The following is a 16,312-nucleotide window of genomic DNA, read 5'->3' as shown; positions in this document are numbered from 1 at the left end:
CATCTTACCATCTGTTTTGCTTTTTACCCATTTTCAACCTGTTCTAGCTTTTATTACATTCTGCTGTCTTCTGTGCTTTGTTCTGCTGTAGTTGCTACTTGTTTTTTGTTGTTGTTGATGCTATTTCATTTTTTAAACTTAAATTATTTTCTTCATATGCTACTTAGAATTGGTAAATCTATAGAGATAACAGTCGGACTAAGAGTTTCTTAGGGTGTGGCAGAGAAGGTTGGGGAGATGGGGAAGGTTGGGGGAGATGAGCTGAAAATAATTATGGATACAACAGTGAGCAAAATGTACTAAAATTGATTGGGCTGATGAATGCACTCCTCTATTAATATACATAAGCATTGGATTGTATGATCCATGCTATATGTCAATGAAACAGTTTAAAAGTAAAGTAAAAGCATTGCTCACTAAGAGGTACAGCATTAAAACAGTAAAGGTATAGCATTGAAACAGAGGTATTGCATTGAAACGGAAATGTTCCAGGACAAGGGAATTGTTGTGAATTTACTTTGATGAGCTAGAGAAAATGCTTCTCTTCTAAACCCCGGAGCTGTGTCAGTGTAATGAGAGCAGCAACAGAAACCAACATGTACTGAGTCCAGCAGTGTAGGCGCATTGCCCACATGGTCTCCGCTATCTCCAAACGACCACAGCCGAATGACTGGTTCTCTTGTAGAGATGGAGCAGCTTGGGGAAGCAGAGAATTCATCAAATGATCATGTAGCCAACTGGCGCATAGCAAGTCTGCCACTGGAGTCTAAAATTAGTGTTCTCTGCTCACCAGCCCAACTCCCTCAATTCAGTCCAGCCTGTAACCATTAATCCTTAGTCCAGCATATTTGTAAAGTTTTCCATTGTTTTACACTCACCTTTTTATAACATAGCACGTAGAACTCCCGTCCTCTGTCAGTATGTCCTACTGTGTGGTTTGCATGCTGTTGCGAAGCGGGAAGCCATGCCAATGGCATTTCAAACACCCGTTGAGTCACCCACAGTGACCAGTTTTCAGCAGAGGTTCCAGTCTAAGAACCTAGGCTGTCCACGTCTGAGAGATTAACTCCCTCCTCCTAGGAAGAGCAGGGAGCATTCTCTGATGGCGTGCCAGAACATGAACCCCTCACACTGGAAGACACTCACAGTGTGACTCGGGAGGAGCGACCTCCGCAAGGTAGAGCCAGCCTCATGGATGTGGCCGGAGCAAAGCTTTCAGGACATCCACCTGCTGACGGGGCATGCCTCAAAACGAGCAGAAATAGCTGCAGACATCAATGAATGATCATGATATGTAATGCGTGAATCTGGAAATATCGATGAAAGATGGGCCCTACATAGAGAAGTACCGTAGGCAGGGAGTGGGATTGGCCATTTCTGAATCACAGAATCATACGCGTTCCAATGATGGGATGAGAAATTCAGGATGGCATCAAATTCCCCATCAAAAGGAGCATTTCACGATCTACCTTGAAGCATCATGCTTCTACGATGGGTAAAACCTCTATAAAAAAGACTCATTCACACAACTATTATTCAAATGGATGCCCTAACCAATGAAGCCAGTGAGGAAGAAATTGAAGCAATCTCCCAACTTCTTCAGTCTAAAATTGATCACACATGCAATCACGATGCATTGATAAGTACTGGTGATTGGTATGTGAAAGATGGGGGCAAAAAGGAAGAATTAACATTTGGACAAAATACAAGTGGACAGAGATACCGCAGTATGATACACAGAGAAAAGGCTGAAGCTGAGAAAGATTTCGTTTTGGCGGCTCTCCACAATGAGCACTCAAAGAAACAGCAACCAGTCAACCAAATTAAGCATCGCAGTGGGCACATCTGTTGCACAAGAGCATTTGCGAATGTTAAAGAGCTAAGATGTCATTTTGAGGACTCAAGTGGTCTTGGCTGAAGCCATGATAGTTTGCAGTTGGCTCGGAACAAGCACATCTGCCTTGGAGGAAGTGCACCAGAATGCTCTTTTCCAGGGAGGAGAGTGAGCCTTTGTATGTGCTTAGGACACCTTCTCAGGAGAGACCTTTCCTGGAGGCTGGCATCAGGCTTCGTAAAGAGTTAGAGAGAAGGACGTAGACTGTCAACGGTGTGGATTGACACAGTGGCTGCAACATTGGGGCTTAAACATCCTCCAGCACTTGTGAGGATGGCAGGGGCCTTTGTTCCTTGTACTCGGGTAGCTATGAGTCAGAGCCACTCCAGGGCACCTAGCAACAGGGACCAGAGATTGTAGAAGGCACCTGGGGTTACTTTTAATGTGTGTTGATTTGATCCCAAGAAAGACCTGAGATGCTAGTTATTTGAATAGAGATGTGATATCTTTCTTGCAAATTTAACCATCTATATTTCTTAAAAGGACATGCATGATGTACAAAGTACTCTAATCAAAAGGGTTTTACTGTTATACCATCAATTTAAAATCAATTTTATGAAGCTGCATAATTAAAATATTAAAATCCTCCTCATCCTCTCAGGCACTACAATAGCAGACATTGAGAGGGCCGCAGGGTTTTGCGGCTCTCTGGAAATTTAAATGTGCTGTACTCCCCAGTGCTGCGATTCAGAGGATGAAACGAGGTGACGCAAATGTTACTTTTCTGACAAAAGCGTAAAAATGATATAAGGACAGGCTTAGCATGATTAAAAGAGAAGAAGGGGAACCTATGAGGAAAACGCGTTTGCAGAAAGATAGTTCACAAGCGTAAGCATGCCCACGTTGCCCAAGGAAAGTCATGCCAATGGGTAAAGGGGAACAAATTCTGCATGGAGGCAGTAGAACGTGTGAAAAAGATCTGAACTCTTTGTTGATGTTTAGGACTGTGTTTATGTCAGAATATTATGGTGTTTAACGAGTTCATAGGGTATGCTATTCTAGTTTAATTCTATTTTCTCTGCAAGCTGTTTGAAGTCCCATCACATCTCAACACGTAAGATTCTTATAAATTATGTTTAAGCCATATATTGATCATCTAAATGTATCCAGAGACTATTACTATCCAGATCTATCTGCACACACTAGGTGATTTTTAAAGTGAGAATTGAACATAAAGTTTAATACTTTGGTTTGAAAGAGACACCTTATTGCAATCTAAATATACTATTTACCTGTCTTTTCTTGGTCTTCGCTTTTCTTCTTGGATTGACTTCTAAAGAGAATAGAAGAATTAAAAAAGGAATTGCTATACCATTGTGATTTTAATTGTAGATACTAATATTCCTATGAAGATCCATGTTATAAATAAGCAAGTGGGTATATGATCAAAGTCTAATGAAATATAACTTATATTTATATGTTATTAATTTTGATTTTGTACTTAGATGAACCAGGCCTGGCTGAAAATTAATCTCTGTATTCCATATGAAAAGAGAGTTTACCACACAATAACCACACAATGACAGGATGACCACACAATGACTGACAGGATCATGTAGGGTCTATTTACCTATAAATGGGAACAAAATGTATGAATTTCTGGGAGGTCCTACAACAAGTGCAGTTGTGATTTAAGCAGGAGAATTAGACTGCTTTGATGTCGTTTTCTCTTTGAATAAAAGCAGAGGAGTGGCTATTAAAGGCGGGTACAGCAGTTCACAAAGAATATGAAAATACGATTTCATGAACTCATTCATGGTTTTTACACAGAGTAGCTGCTAGAGGCAAGAAACATGCTCACTTGTAAAGTGTTTTCAGGGTTGAGAACTTTGTATATTAAGGCACAAGTTAATATTGAAGCAAAGAAATAACTATATTTCAATTTACACTTCAAATACCAACAAAGCCGTACTTCACTTGATCTTATGTGAAAAGCAACCTCGCTTGTCAGACAATGCGCGGGTGATGTCTTCTGTATTTCAGTCTCAGCAATGCGTTTCTTCTGCGCCTCATCTGCTGGTCTGTCCTATTGGGGTGACTTGACCACAGGTGTGTCTGTGATCCTGGAAGCTATGCGCCCCGTGTTTCAAGGGTCACACACCAGCAGGGTGATACACGCCTCTCAGGTCTCAGCAGAGCGGCACGTCTAGGAACAGACTGTGTGGAAGGGAGTGGCCGTGCATTTCTGAGGGAAGGACCACTGCAAACCCTGCCTGAGGACACGGTCAGATCTGGTGCCGCAGACCCTCAGTGCGATGGACGGACACAGCGGCTGGGAACAAAATGACCGTGGTTAGGAGTGCATGGGTCCGGGGAGTGCTTTGTTCTGTTGCACGCAGGGGTGCTTTGAGTCAGAGGTGACTCTCTGGTGCCTAACGACAAGAACAGACGCCACGTGTTTCTTCAAGTTTCAAGAGAATGCTCTTCTTTCAGGCTGAGAAAACAAATCTGGGAAAAACTACATTGTAATTTCACAGACTGATGCAGATGTTATGCTGGTTGGTACTATAAAGGTGCAAGATAAACATGGCAATTAATAATGGTTTATAAATATTGGGTTTATTTCTCATACACACAGTTATCTTTAGAGACACCGCGAGTAATTTTTTTCCTCATCATTAATCATTTGCAGTACTCTAACATATTGACTGAGTCAACCAGATCATAGCTCGTCTCACTCTGGTTGGATGGCCTTTCAGTGGCTGCACGACGAGGAGGAGGACAGGTAAGCATGTGGGTCTCTGAGTCGACCATGTAGTGAATAACACTGTCAGGACAGGGCACTACGGAGAATCCTGCCTTCCTTCTCACTCCCCATTACTGCACATTCCTGACCCAATGCAGGAGGGACCTACATGCTTACCACTAATTCTCTGACTAGCCCAGCACAGTGGCCACGCCCATAGTCACTGATCCCTGGGCCCAGGCTGGTGCTTTGTTCTTGGTTGTTATTTGACGACAGGGATCCTGACTTTTTCTCCAGGGACCCCGCTTCCTTAATTCATTACCTGAAAAAAAGGCCCCAGTGATCTTGGTAACCATTCTCTGTAGGCCAAGGGTAGGTTTAAATGACGGCATTATGGTGCACGTCAAAAGATGAGCTTCCATTCATGCTCCAGAAGTCAAATAACAGGCTACTCTTGAATTCTCTAGCTCAGGAGACCCCTTGTTTCCCTTCTGGGAGGCGCCATGTCTTCATTGGTCCTCAGTAACAGGCAGAGCGACAAGTGGACAAGACAGTGCAGAGTTACGGCGCTCTTGCCTCTGCTCGCACAGCCCAGCAAAATTTGATTTCAACAGTATGTTGTTACAATTATTATTTAAGATGGCTTATCATAGAAGTGATTGTATAAGCAAGGCAATGAAATACAACCAAAGACCTACTACCCCTTTGAGATCGCAGACTGTAGAGCCAGCTTCATCTTTCTCCCGCGGAGAGGCTGGAGGATTTGAATTGTGACCGTGTAATTAGCCCAACCCGTAACTTAGGAAGCCATCGGTGCTCCTGCAGGCAGTGAAACGGAAGCTGTACATAAGGCACAAAGGTGGCAAAGAATCATGTGTGCTAACATTGAGCCGCAAGTTTGCCTCCTAGTTTCCCATCAGTCAGGGCTAAAAGGGAGGCATGAAACATTGAATGGCCTTCGTCACCGTGAAGAAGAAAGTGTATCAACTCAAGAGGGAAGATGTAACGAAATGTTATCCCCTGGGGCACTAGACACAAAGGCATTTATTGCCAAGCCGAACAATGTTTTCAGGTTCAGTTCTAAAACCAAGATAAAGGAGCCAATGTTCAAGGAGAGAAAGGAAGAGAGAGAATGAGATGGCTTCGTTATCTAGTGCTACTTTAACGAAGCACCGGAAGTGAGTGACATTCCCTAATAAGAGATTTATTTCATCCATGTGGAAGCTAGCGATCTGAATTCTGGGATGGAGTTGAGGAGCAGCTGCCTCTGTCGGCTCTAGAGGAAGGCCTTTGTTTCTTTAGAGCTTCTGCTGTGGGGTGGCCTCATAATGGGCATGGCATCTCTCTTCCTAGTCTCAGCTTGTCTCATATGTTTAATCCATCCTTTGGATGTCTTAAAAGGGATTGATTGAAAACAGATCCTACACTATTCCTAGCTAAGGAATATAACAAATAATCCCAAATGGGATCCTAACCACAAAAAGAGGGCTTAGGATTTGCAGCCTATCTTTCTAGGGTCACAATCCAATCCATAATGAGACAAACCCAAGCCAAACCAAGTCCTTAGTTTTCCATCTGGTTCTGACTCTGGGCAAATCATATATTACAGGGTCGAATGGCCCCATAGGCCTTTTCGGTTGTCATTAAAAAAATCATTTTATTGTGGGAGGGGTCTTACAAATCTGGTTGTAATATGTATGGAAGCAGGTCAAGAGACTTTTTTTTTTGCACGTTGCTACTGGGTGCCTTTGTTAGTTAACGCTGCCACACAAGCACAACAACAACAAAATACCATATCCTGGGAGCTTTCATGAGCAGAAATTCATTTTCTCCCACTTTCCAAAAATCCAAACTCACTGCCATTGAGCGGATCTGGATTGGTAGTGACCACATGGGACAGGGGCGAACTGCTCTTGTGGTTTCTGATCCTATCACTCTGTACGGCAGCCTGAGCTCAGGGCGAGATGGTCTAGGGGAAGGCTTTCTCGTTGTCAGTTTTAGGGGGAAATCATGGTGTCTTTAAATTCTCTTTCTCTGATCAGGGAGTATGCACCTTCCTCTTCTTTTATTCTTCCTTTTCGGTGTCTAATATGTATATATTTTTCATATTTCAAAGGTGATTGGCTTTAAGCACACTACTATGATATGGTCTCATCAATCCAATAAAGAGAGTCCTGTTCCACAATGGTCCATATCCAAAGGCATGAGGAGTTTAGGGTTTGCAACACATACTTTTGGGGGACAAAACTCAACCCATAACACATGGCCAGGGGGATACAGAGACAGGGGCTACCATGCTGGGCAAGTTGGTTAGGAACCTCTGTGATCAACAGATGTCTGAGTAAAGCATCTGGTATTTTGGTCATGAAAATGACCTTGGGAAAACAAGAGAAGTTTAAAAATGTGCTACTGTGGTTGATGCTTGCCACCAAACCAATCCAGATTCATAGTAACCCTACATGACAATGTAGGTTACCAGTTAGGTTTTCAAGGTTGAAATCTTGTGGGAGGATATTGCCAGGACTTTCCCCCCACGGTGTGCTTAATGGATTTGAACGTCCAACATTTGAGTTAACAACTGAGTGCTTAACTATTGTACTATAAAACCAAAACACCCCAAACCACTGCCATTGAGTCTATTCCGATTCATAGCAACCTATAGAACTGCCCCTGGATTTCCAACTTCTTGAAGAGTAGAGAGCCTGTCTTTCTCCTGTTGGTGGCTTTGAACTGCTGACTTTGAGGTTAGCAGCCCAATATATAACCACTCTGCCACCAAGGCACCTCATATTGACTGAATTATCACCAAGTATAATATAAAAATTTGCAGGACAATATATTTTAGAAAGATGTTTATGAAAACTATTAGAAAGTACGAGGTGACAGGGAGCGGGGCCTCATTGTAATGACACATTCCACTATGTGCAGCACCTTGAATGGGCTGACTAGGGACTCCCAAAGAGGATGGCCAAGTCCCAACTCCCAGGGCCCATGAATGACCCTATTTGGAATTGGCATCCTTTGCGGAAGTAATTGGGTTAAGGATCTTGAGGTGAGATCATCCTGGATTCACTCTGGGCTCTAAGTTCAATCATGAGTGACAGAAAAGGAGAAGACAAAGAGGCAGGTGTTAAAACAGAGTAGGAGACCAGAACAATACGGTACAAGCCAAGGTAGGCCAAAGATTGCCAGAAACCACGGCGCACTAGGGGTGAGGCTGCAACAGACTCTTCCCGACAGCCTCCACGTAGAACCAACTCTGCCAGCAACAGTTTCTCACTTTTGGCCTTCGGAACTGAGAGAGAGAATTGCATTTGGCCCAAGTGCCCCAGGCTGTGATAACATACTACAGCAGTCCTAGGAAGACAATGGGAGAAAGGTGAAGCTTTCTACTCCCATAAAGAGTCACAGCTTCAGAAACCTGTGCCTTTTCTACCCTGTCCTATCGGGTCATTATGAGTCTGCATTGGCTCAGTGGCAGTGAGCTGCATTTGGGAAGGAAATAGATATCCGGAGATAACTGTGCCCAAAGGGGATGGTTTCACTTTGGATCATATACTAGTAATCATTTAAGCCACAGTTTTGCAAGATCGGAATTTATTACAATTCTTTACTATATATTCATTTGCAAAGAATAACGTGATTACCAAGTAAGTTTCTAGGGAGCTGAGACTCATTTCTGAGGAAATATTCTATATTTTTCACAGAACACTTAGATGTTCATAATAAACATCCCACTTCACTTCTGTAACTTCTCATATTGAAAACAGTATCTGTCATTGAAGCCAATTGGGGTTAATAAAGGCTACAGAGTATCATTTGCTGCTTAAATTCAGGAGTAATAGGGAAATGTATGGTACTTTCTTTTAAAAAATAATTTTGAAAATTCATATAACATCTATAACACAGCTTTTGCTAATTTACCACTCTTCTGGTATGCAATTTTGTTACCACTTGTATTGATCATGCTGTGAAACCCTCATTTGCATTGGTGACTTCCCTGTCCCATAGACAAAAACCCACAGGCTTCCCTACCACGGGCTTCCCCTTTCCTCCATCCTTTCGCCCACAGTAACCTTGAGAAAACATTGATTTCTATACTTTTGCCTATTATTGTAATTCCACACAAGGGAGCTCATGCACTGTTTTCTGTTTTTGATTGATGTATTTCACCTGCCATGGTGAAAACATTCAGGGTTTATCCATGTTGTAGTATGCACCAAGACTTCATATCTTTTTATGCAGAACAATATTTTATTATAAGTATGCACTGTGTTCTGTTTTCCTCTTCATCCACTGGTGGACACGAAGGCTGTTTCTTACCTTTTGGAAACTGTGAACAGTGTGAAAATGAACGCTGACATACATGTGCTTGTTCTTGTCCCTATGTGCAGGTTCCTTGAGTAGGAGCTTGAGCCCACTGTTGCAGCCACTGTGTCAATCCATCTCCATTAGGACCGTCTCCCTTTTCACCTCCCCTCCACGTTACCAAGCGTGATGGCCTTCTCCAGGGACTGGGCTCTCCCGCCAAGGTGTCCAAAGTATGTTGGATGAAGTCTCCCCATTCTTGGCTCTATGGAGCACTCTGGCCAGGCTTCTTCCCAGACAGATGTTGGTGCTTTGGCAGTCCATGATACGTTCAGTATTCTTTGCCAGCACCACAACTCAAATGCATAGATCATTCTTTGGTCTTCCTTATTCAATGACCAACTGTCACATGCATATGAGGCAATTGAAAATAGCACGGCTTGGGTGAGGAGCACCTTAGTCCTCAAAGTAACAATTTTGATTTTCAGAACTCTGAAGAAATCTTGTGCAGCAGATTGACCCCATGCAACGTGTTAAGCAACCTCCTACTGCTGCTTCCATGAGCACTTCCTGTGATCTAAGCAAGCCAAAACGCTTGACAACTTCAGCCTTTTCTCTTTTTCTATTGATGCTACAGTTGTCCTCACTTTTTGTCTTCTTTACACTGAGTTGTAATCCATCCTGAAAGCTACAATCCTTGATCTTCAGCACAAGTGCTTAATGTCTTCCTCACTTTCAGCAAGCCAGATTGTGTCAACTGCACCTCACAGGTTGTTAATAAGCCCTCCTCCAATCTGATGCCATATTCTTCTCATGAGCCAGCTTCTCGGAGGATTTGCTCAGCGCACAGATTGAAGAAGTGTGAGGAGAGGGTGCAATGTTGACACGTACCATTTCTGATTTTTAAACCAGTTCTGTTTGCACAACTGCCTCATGATCCATGTATATGTTCCTCACGAGCACAATGAAGTGTTCTGGAATTCCCATTTTTCTCAAGGCTCTTCATAATTTATCATGATCCACACAGTCCAATGCCTTGGCATAGTCAATGAAACACAAGTAAACATCTTTCTGGTGTTGTCTGCTTTGAGACATTGGCAATGATGTCCCTTGTTCCACATCCTCTTTTGAATCTGGTAGCTTCTTGTCAATGTATTAGTGCAACTGTTGGAGTATCTTCAGCAAAATTTTAACTTGCCTGTGATATCAATGACATTGTCCTATAATCGGAGCATTCTGTTGGATCGCCTTTCTTTGGAATGGGTGCAGCTATGGAGCTCTTCCAGCCAGGCAGGTGTCTTTCAAATTTCCTGGCACAGATGAGTAAGTGCTTCCAATGCTTCATTAGCTTGTTGAAACGTTTCAACTGGTACTGCATCAATTCCCGGAGCCTTGTTTTTGCCTAATTCTTTCGGGACAACTCGAACTTCCTCCTTTAGTACCACTAGGTTTTGTGCATATGCTACCTCCTCAACTGGTTTAATGGCCACTAGTACTTTGGGGAACAACAGTCAAACATAGCTATGTAGAACGATCTACTTATTTTTATTTACTCATAACTGCACTTCACTCTTTCCTCTTATTCATTTGTGCAAGTATTTCTTGAATGCCTCTTAGGGGCTGTTTTTGCTCAATGCTGTCAATTTACTTTTGTGATTGACTCGGTTTACTCAGCACAGTGTTTTCAGGCTCTAACTCATAGGGACCCCATTTGAAGCAGAACGAGACGCTGGCGGCCCTGCACTGTGCCCACAGTCGTCGCTGCTTGAGCCCGCTGTTGCAGTCACTGTGCCAGTCTTTGCATTTGTCTCACTGACCTACTTTACCAAGCACGACGTCCTTTTCCAAGGACTCGCCTCTCCTGATGACATGTCCAAAGTAGGCAAGAAAGCCCTCACTGCCTATACTTCTAAGGGACATTCTGGCTATATTTCCTCCCTACGTGTTCGTCCTTCTGATGGTCCATGGTACACTTAATAGTCTTTGGCAACATACTATTGAAAAGGTGTCAGCGATTTTCCAGCCCTCCTCATTCATTGTCCAGTTTTAAGTGCATATGAGGTAATTTGAGGCTTGAGAATTTTTTTTTCAGTTCTTTCAGAATGTCCTTCCCTTTTGGTTTTCAAACCTCCAGGTCCTGCACATTTCATTATAATACTTCACCCTGTCTTCTGAAGCTGCCCTTTGAAATGGTTTTTCAATTGCTTTACTCCATCATTTCTTCCATTTACTCTAAGCTACTCTATGATTAAGTTTCAGAGTCTCTTCTGACATCCTCTTTGATCTTGTCTTTCTTATTCTTCATTTTGCTTTCTTCATGTACTATGTTCATATATTCTGTATATTTTCCAACTACTGTTCCTTCCTCTGTTTTCAACTTTTGCATTCCAATTTCCCCTGATTATTAATATATCTTGATTGCATGTTTGATCAATTCCAGACTGAAGACATTGGTAGAATTCTTCAATTTCTGTATTGCTAGCTTTAGTGATTGGTGTGTAAATTTAAATGTATTTAAGAACAAAGATGCCACTGAGGAATATGGTATTTTCAATGGCCTCATATGCATGTGAAAGTTGGGCAATGAATAAGGCTTACTGAAGAAGAATCAATGCATTTGAATTGTGATGCTGGCGAAGGACTCTGAACTTAAAAAACAAAACAAACCAAAACAAAACAGATTTGTCTGGTAAGAAGCACAGCCAGAATGCTCCTTAAAGTGAGGATAGTGAGGCTTTGTCTCAGGGACTTCGGACATGTTATCAGGAGAGTCTAGGGCTTCGAAAAAGACTCCATGATTGGCAAAGTAGAAGGACAGCTAAAAGAGACCCTTGTTGAGAGGGACCGACCCAGTGGCTGCAACAGTCATCTCAAACATAACAGCAATTGTGAGAATGGCACAGGACTGGGCGGTCTTTAGTCTTTAGATGCTCTGAGTTGGAACCGACCCGATGGCACCGGTACCTAACTCTAACACCAACAGTGTGAAGTTATGGAAATGAACATGGTTTGCGTCAGGCACACTTTCATGCTAAAGTTGACATCTTTGCTCTTCAACACTTTCAAGAATATGTCATTTGGTGTCTTGAGTTCAGCTTTCATGAACATTGATCATACATAGATCCAAGCACGATGAAATCCTTGAACATGTCACTGTTTTCTCCATGTATCAGGATGCTACTTATTTGTCTGAGGGTGAGAATGTTGGTTTCCTTTACATTGAATAGAAATCCATTCCAAAGACCACAGTCCTTGATCTTCAGCAACACGTGCTTCAAGCCCTCCGTACTTTCAGCAAGCAAGGTTGTGTTACCTGCACATGGAAGATTAATACACCTTGCTCAAATCTTTATAAAGCATTCTCCTTCATATATAAAGATAAGCTTCTCATGTTATCGACTCAGGAAACACATTGAATGGGCATGGTGAAAGGATACAATCCTGATGTACACCTTTCCTGATGTTGAACCACTCAGTAGTCCCTTATCAGCTTGAATGATTGTCTCTTGTCCATGAAGTCATTCTGCAGGAGAGCAATGAAATGCTCTGGAATTCCAATTCTTTTCAATGTTATATGTAATTTGTTCTGATACACACAGTCAAATGCCTTTGTATAAGCAACACAACACAAGTAAACATCTTTCTTGTATTCTCTGCTTTTCGACAAGCTCCAGCTGACATTCGCAATGACAGCCCTCAAGCTACATTTTGGTCTGCATCTGGTTTGCATTTCTGACAGTTCCCTTTCAAGTTCTGCTACACAGTTTCAGACTTGTCTTTAGCATAACCTTACTTTCAGTTGATAGTAATGACAGTTATATAATGTTCACCTTCTGTTGCATCACTTCTTTTGAATAAAAATCCATATAGATCCATTCCCGCTGATTGGTCCGACAGCTGACTTTCAGACTCCGTTTTATCGATGAGCGTGCGGCTCTAGCATTGCATCTGTTTGTGGAAACATTTCAATCAGCGTACCACCAATTCCTCCATATTTGATTTTCATCAGTGCCTTTAGTTTTGCTTGGACTTCTTCGGGATCTACTGTGTCAGGTTAAAGACAGCGGGCAGATTTCTTAAGTACAGTGAGCCCACACCAATGAGTTTTTAGCATGATGAAGTGTTACGATCGAGATGTATGGGATGGCTAGGGATGATACTACAACAAGGGTTTTGAATTCGGAGTTGGGATTTTCAGGAAGGCTTCCTAAAGAAAGATACTTAAGCTAAGGATGTTTTATGTTTTCAGTGTTGTAAGTGAAAGGGGAAATGTGGTCCAGACGAATGGAATAAGATGCCAATGATAAACATCTATGGATAATTTGAAGATCAGAAAGAAGACTAAGGAAACCGAATGGCTAAATGTTGAGTTTTAGGGGTGAAATAGCAAGACCTCAGCATGAAAGCGTAAGCAGTACTCAGATTATGACAGGCTTTGGGCATCTTTGGACTTTATCTTAGGGCAAAGGGAGGATTTAGAGGTTTTTAAGTTTTCATCAGAGTTCTTGATCATATATTTGTGCCTCAAAATGATTGAATGTCAACCAATTATTTTTTGGTACAGTGACTCTGAATTCCTTCCATCTTCTTTTGATGCTTTCTCCATAATTCAATATTCTGCCTATAGATTCCTTCAACATTACCCCTGGAAGCTTGAGCGTTTTCTTCAGTTCTTTCAGCTTGAGATATATTGAGCAGACGCTTTCTTTTTGGCGTCCTAATTCCAGGTCTTTGTACATTTCATTAAAATCCTTTGTCACCTCAAGATACCCTTTGAAATTTTCTGCTTGTTTCTTTTAATTGATGTCTTCTATTTACTTTAGTTACTTTATGTTCATGAGCAAGTGTCAGAGTCTTCTCTGACACCTATTTTGGTCTTTTCTGTTTCCTGTCTTTTTAATGACCTTTTGTCTTCCTCATATGCGATGTTCTTGATGTCATCTCACAACTGATGTCATCTCACAACTATGCCAAATCTGTTCTTGAGATGTTTTCTACATTCAGGAGGGATATATTCAAGGTTATGTTTTGTTTCTCATGGACTTGCTTTCATTTTCTTCAGTTTCAAAGTGAACTTCCATGTGTACAACTGTTGTTCTGTTCCACTATTGGCCCTTGGTCTTGCTGTGGCTAATGACTGAGCTTTTCCGTCATCTCTTCCTGCAGACATATTCAATTGGATTCCTATCTGTTCCATCTGGCAAGTCTCCTGCCAAGTTTGATATTGGGTCTAGAACTTGAAAGTGGTCTGAGCCAGAAATAAAGATTCAGGGCTCAGCAATAATTGAAGTCACAACCGCTGATGAGATTCTCTAAAGATCGTGGATGAGGTGAGAAGTGAAGAAAGGGTTGAATCTTAGGGAACAACAAGAGGGAGAGGAGTTTTCAAAAGGAACTGAAGAGATATCACTGGAAGTAGGAGAAGGACCAGGACACTGGATGACTTGCAAGTCAAGTGGGTGCTTAATTTTCCACCAAGAAGGCTTTAAACTCATTTATAGTGTAGGGAGAAGTGGAGACTTCACAGATCCAGGATCTAAAATACTTCCAGGCTGACCACACTCCTAGCAAAGGAGCCATTCCTGGAAATGAGGTCAAGGAATATGACATCCATGACTCAAGAAATATAACTTCCTTTTTAGAAACCTAGATCCAAAGGAAAACATCGGGCATTTTCAATGTGAAGGGAGGGGGCTGAATGACACCCTCACATTAGTTCCTCTACCTAATCCATGAAGTTGGACTCGTGCAAGTAGAAACTGTGGGCTAAGTGACTGATGAAATGTCAAGCAGGACTCAGGGTGCGTTAAGGCACTTGGTTTAGGTAACTCAGAGATGGTGGTGGCCTTCGTGGAGAACAGACACAGGGGAGGCAGTGCCCGTTCCACAGGAACGATGTTCATGAGGTAGGCTGCATACTGCGAGCAAGCAGAGGCTTGTAAAGTCAGAAGAACTCCTTACACGTAATGGCCCTAACTTACTATCTGCACCTCCAACTCCTCAGTTGTGAAGTAAGGGGACACCATAATTAGGAGCTCTTTCTAGGATTTGATTAGATATCACAATGTGTGAGTCTTCTCCCCCCTAGGCCTAGACTATAAAGGGTGTAAGGTAATGTCGCCTCCCTTCCTCCCCTTCCTTCTACGATTCCTATAACCCAATCATTTGCAGTAGGCCCTTAAATATCAATTTTAAATGAATGGACTAGCAAAGAAAATTTCTGGAACTAGCAAAGAACACATGGGTGGTAGAGAATCCTAAGGGAGGGTTGGACCTCCCCTGAGAAGGCAAGCAAGGGGAGCCAAGGCTCTGGTTACTCAACAAGAGGGGCACCGGGAAGTGGAGGCCCAGGGCCTCATTAAGACAGGCCTCATGGACTTCCAGTTTTCATCATGGCTTTGAGAGCATCCCACTGACCAGAAGAGTGGGCCACTTACATGTAGTAGGTAATAGTATGTGGAGTCCTCAGGGTTATTTAGGGTTTTGGGTTTCCGGGGTCGTCTTGGAGGTCTCAATATTTTTGGCTCTTCTCCTGTAGAGATACCTGTAAGAAATGTGGTCATAAATTCAATTAAAAACCCGATTATCATGCAGGGGGTTTCTTTTAAGGTAGGAAATGATATGCACTCATCTGGGGCTATAGTTGAGAGCAACAGGAAATGCTTTCATTTTCCTAACCAGTCATTACCCCACTCCTCCCCACCTGCTCCCTCCAACTCTCTGGCGGTCTAAGACATGGAGTACTGAGAGGCAGGGAGGAAAGAGAAGAGGAGGAAGACAGAGGTTGGGAACATTGTCCAGCCATCTAGAAGATGTGTGAGGAGATGACTCAAAGCTGCTAGAAACACTAGAAACAGGGCTGGTATGTTAATCAGATCTTTCTGTCACCTTCCCTGGCCCTTGCAGCCAACTCATCCTGTATCCCATCCACCCAAGTACAGCATGGTCTTCATCTTGAAGTACTGCCTCATAGGATACAGTCCAAGTCAGGACTGTACCTAGCCTAAAGGCCTAATCTATTATATCACCAACATTTAGAACTTCAAGTCATGAGTCTTCCCACATCTGATTCAAAATCTTGACCAAGAAAGAACACACCTCCCCCCTTTATGTAAATATAGCTGTGGTAATGACATACTCTGGTATCAACTGGAGACTATCAAGAGTGAAGGGGTGCAGTTTAGCCTGTCAATCAGATCACAGCTTGACGGCCTCATCTGGAGCCTCTAGGGAGATAAATACAGGAGACAGACTCACTCCCTGAGAGATGCTCTACTGACAAGACACATGGCGCTACACCAGTGGTTCTCAACCTTGTTAATGTGCTTCCTCATGTTGTGGCGACCCCAACCATAAAATTATGGTCATAACTGTAATTTTGCTACTGTTATGAATCATCATGTAACTATCTGATATGCAGGATG

At 42.5% G+C, this 16,312-nt stretch overlaps 1 protein-coding gene across 1 annotated transcript in view; it reads right to left on the bottom strand.

Annotated features, from left to right (window-relative positions):
- Positions 1-16,312, bottom strand: part of MYO3A (myosin IIIA) — a 258,190-nt gene that overhangs the window by 7,174 nt on the left and 234,704 nt on the right. The window contains exons 30-31 of the mRNA XM_075553416.1: positions 15,326-15,432; positions 3,127-3,167 (exon numbers count right to left, since the gene is read on the bottom strand). Of these exons, the coding sequence (XP_075409531.1) occupies positions 3,127-3,167; positions 15,326-15,432 (148 nt within the window). The remainder of the gene's footprint in view (positions 1-3,126; positions 3,168-15,325; positions 15,433-16,312) is intronic.

This window comes from Tenrec ecaudatus, chromosome 6 (assembly GCF_050624435.1).
Source record: "Tenrec ecaudatus isolate mTenEca1 chromosome 6, mTenEca1.hap1, whole genome shotgun sequence".
NCBI classification, from domain to species: Eukaryota; Metazoa; Chordata; class Mammalia; order Afrosoricida; family Tenrecidae; genus Tenrec; species Tenrec ecaudatus.
The sequence above is the reverse complement of the archived record's forward strand: the minus strand, read 5'-3'. Positions and strand labels throughout refer to the sequence as shown.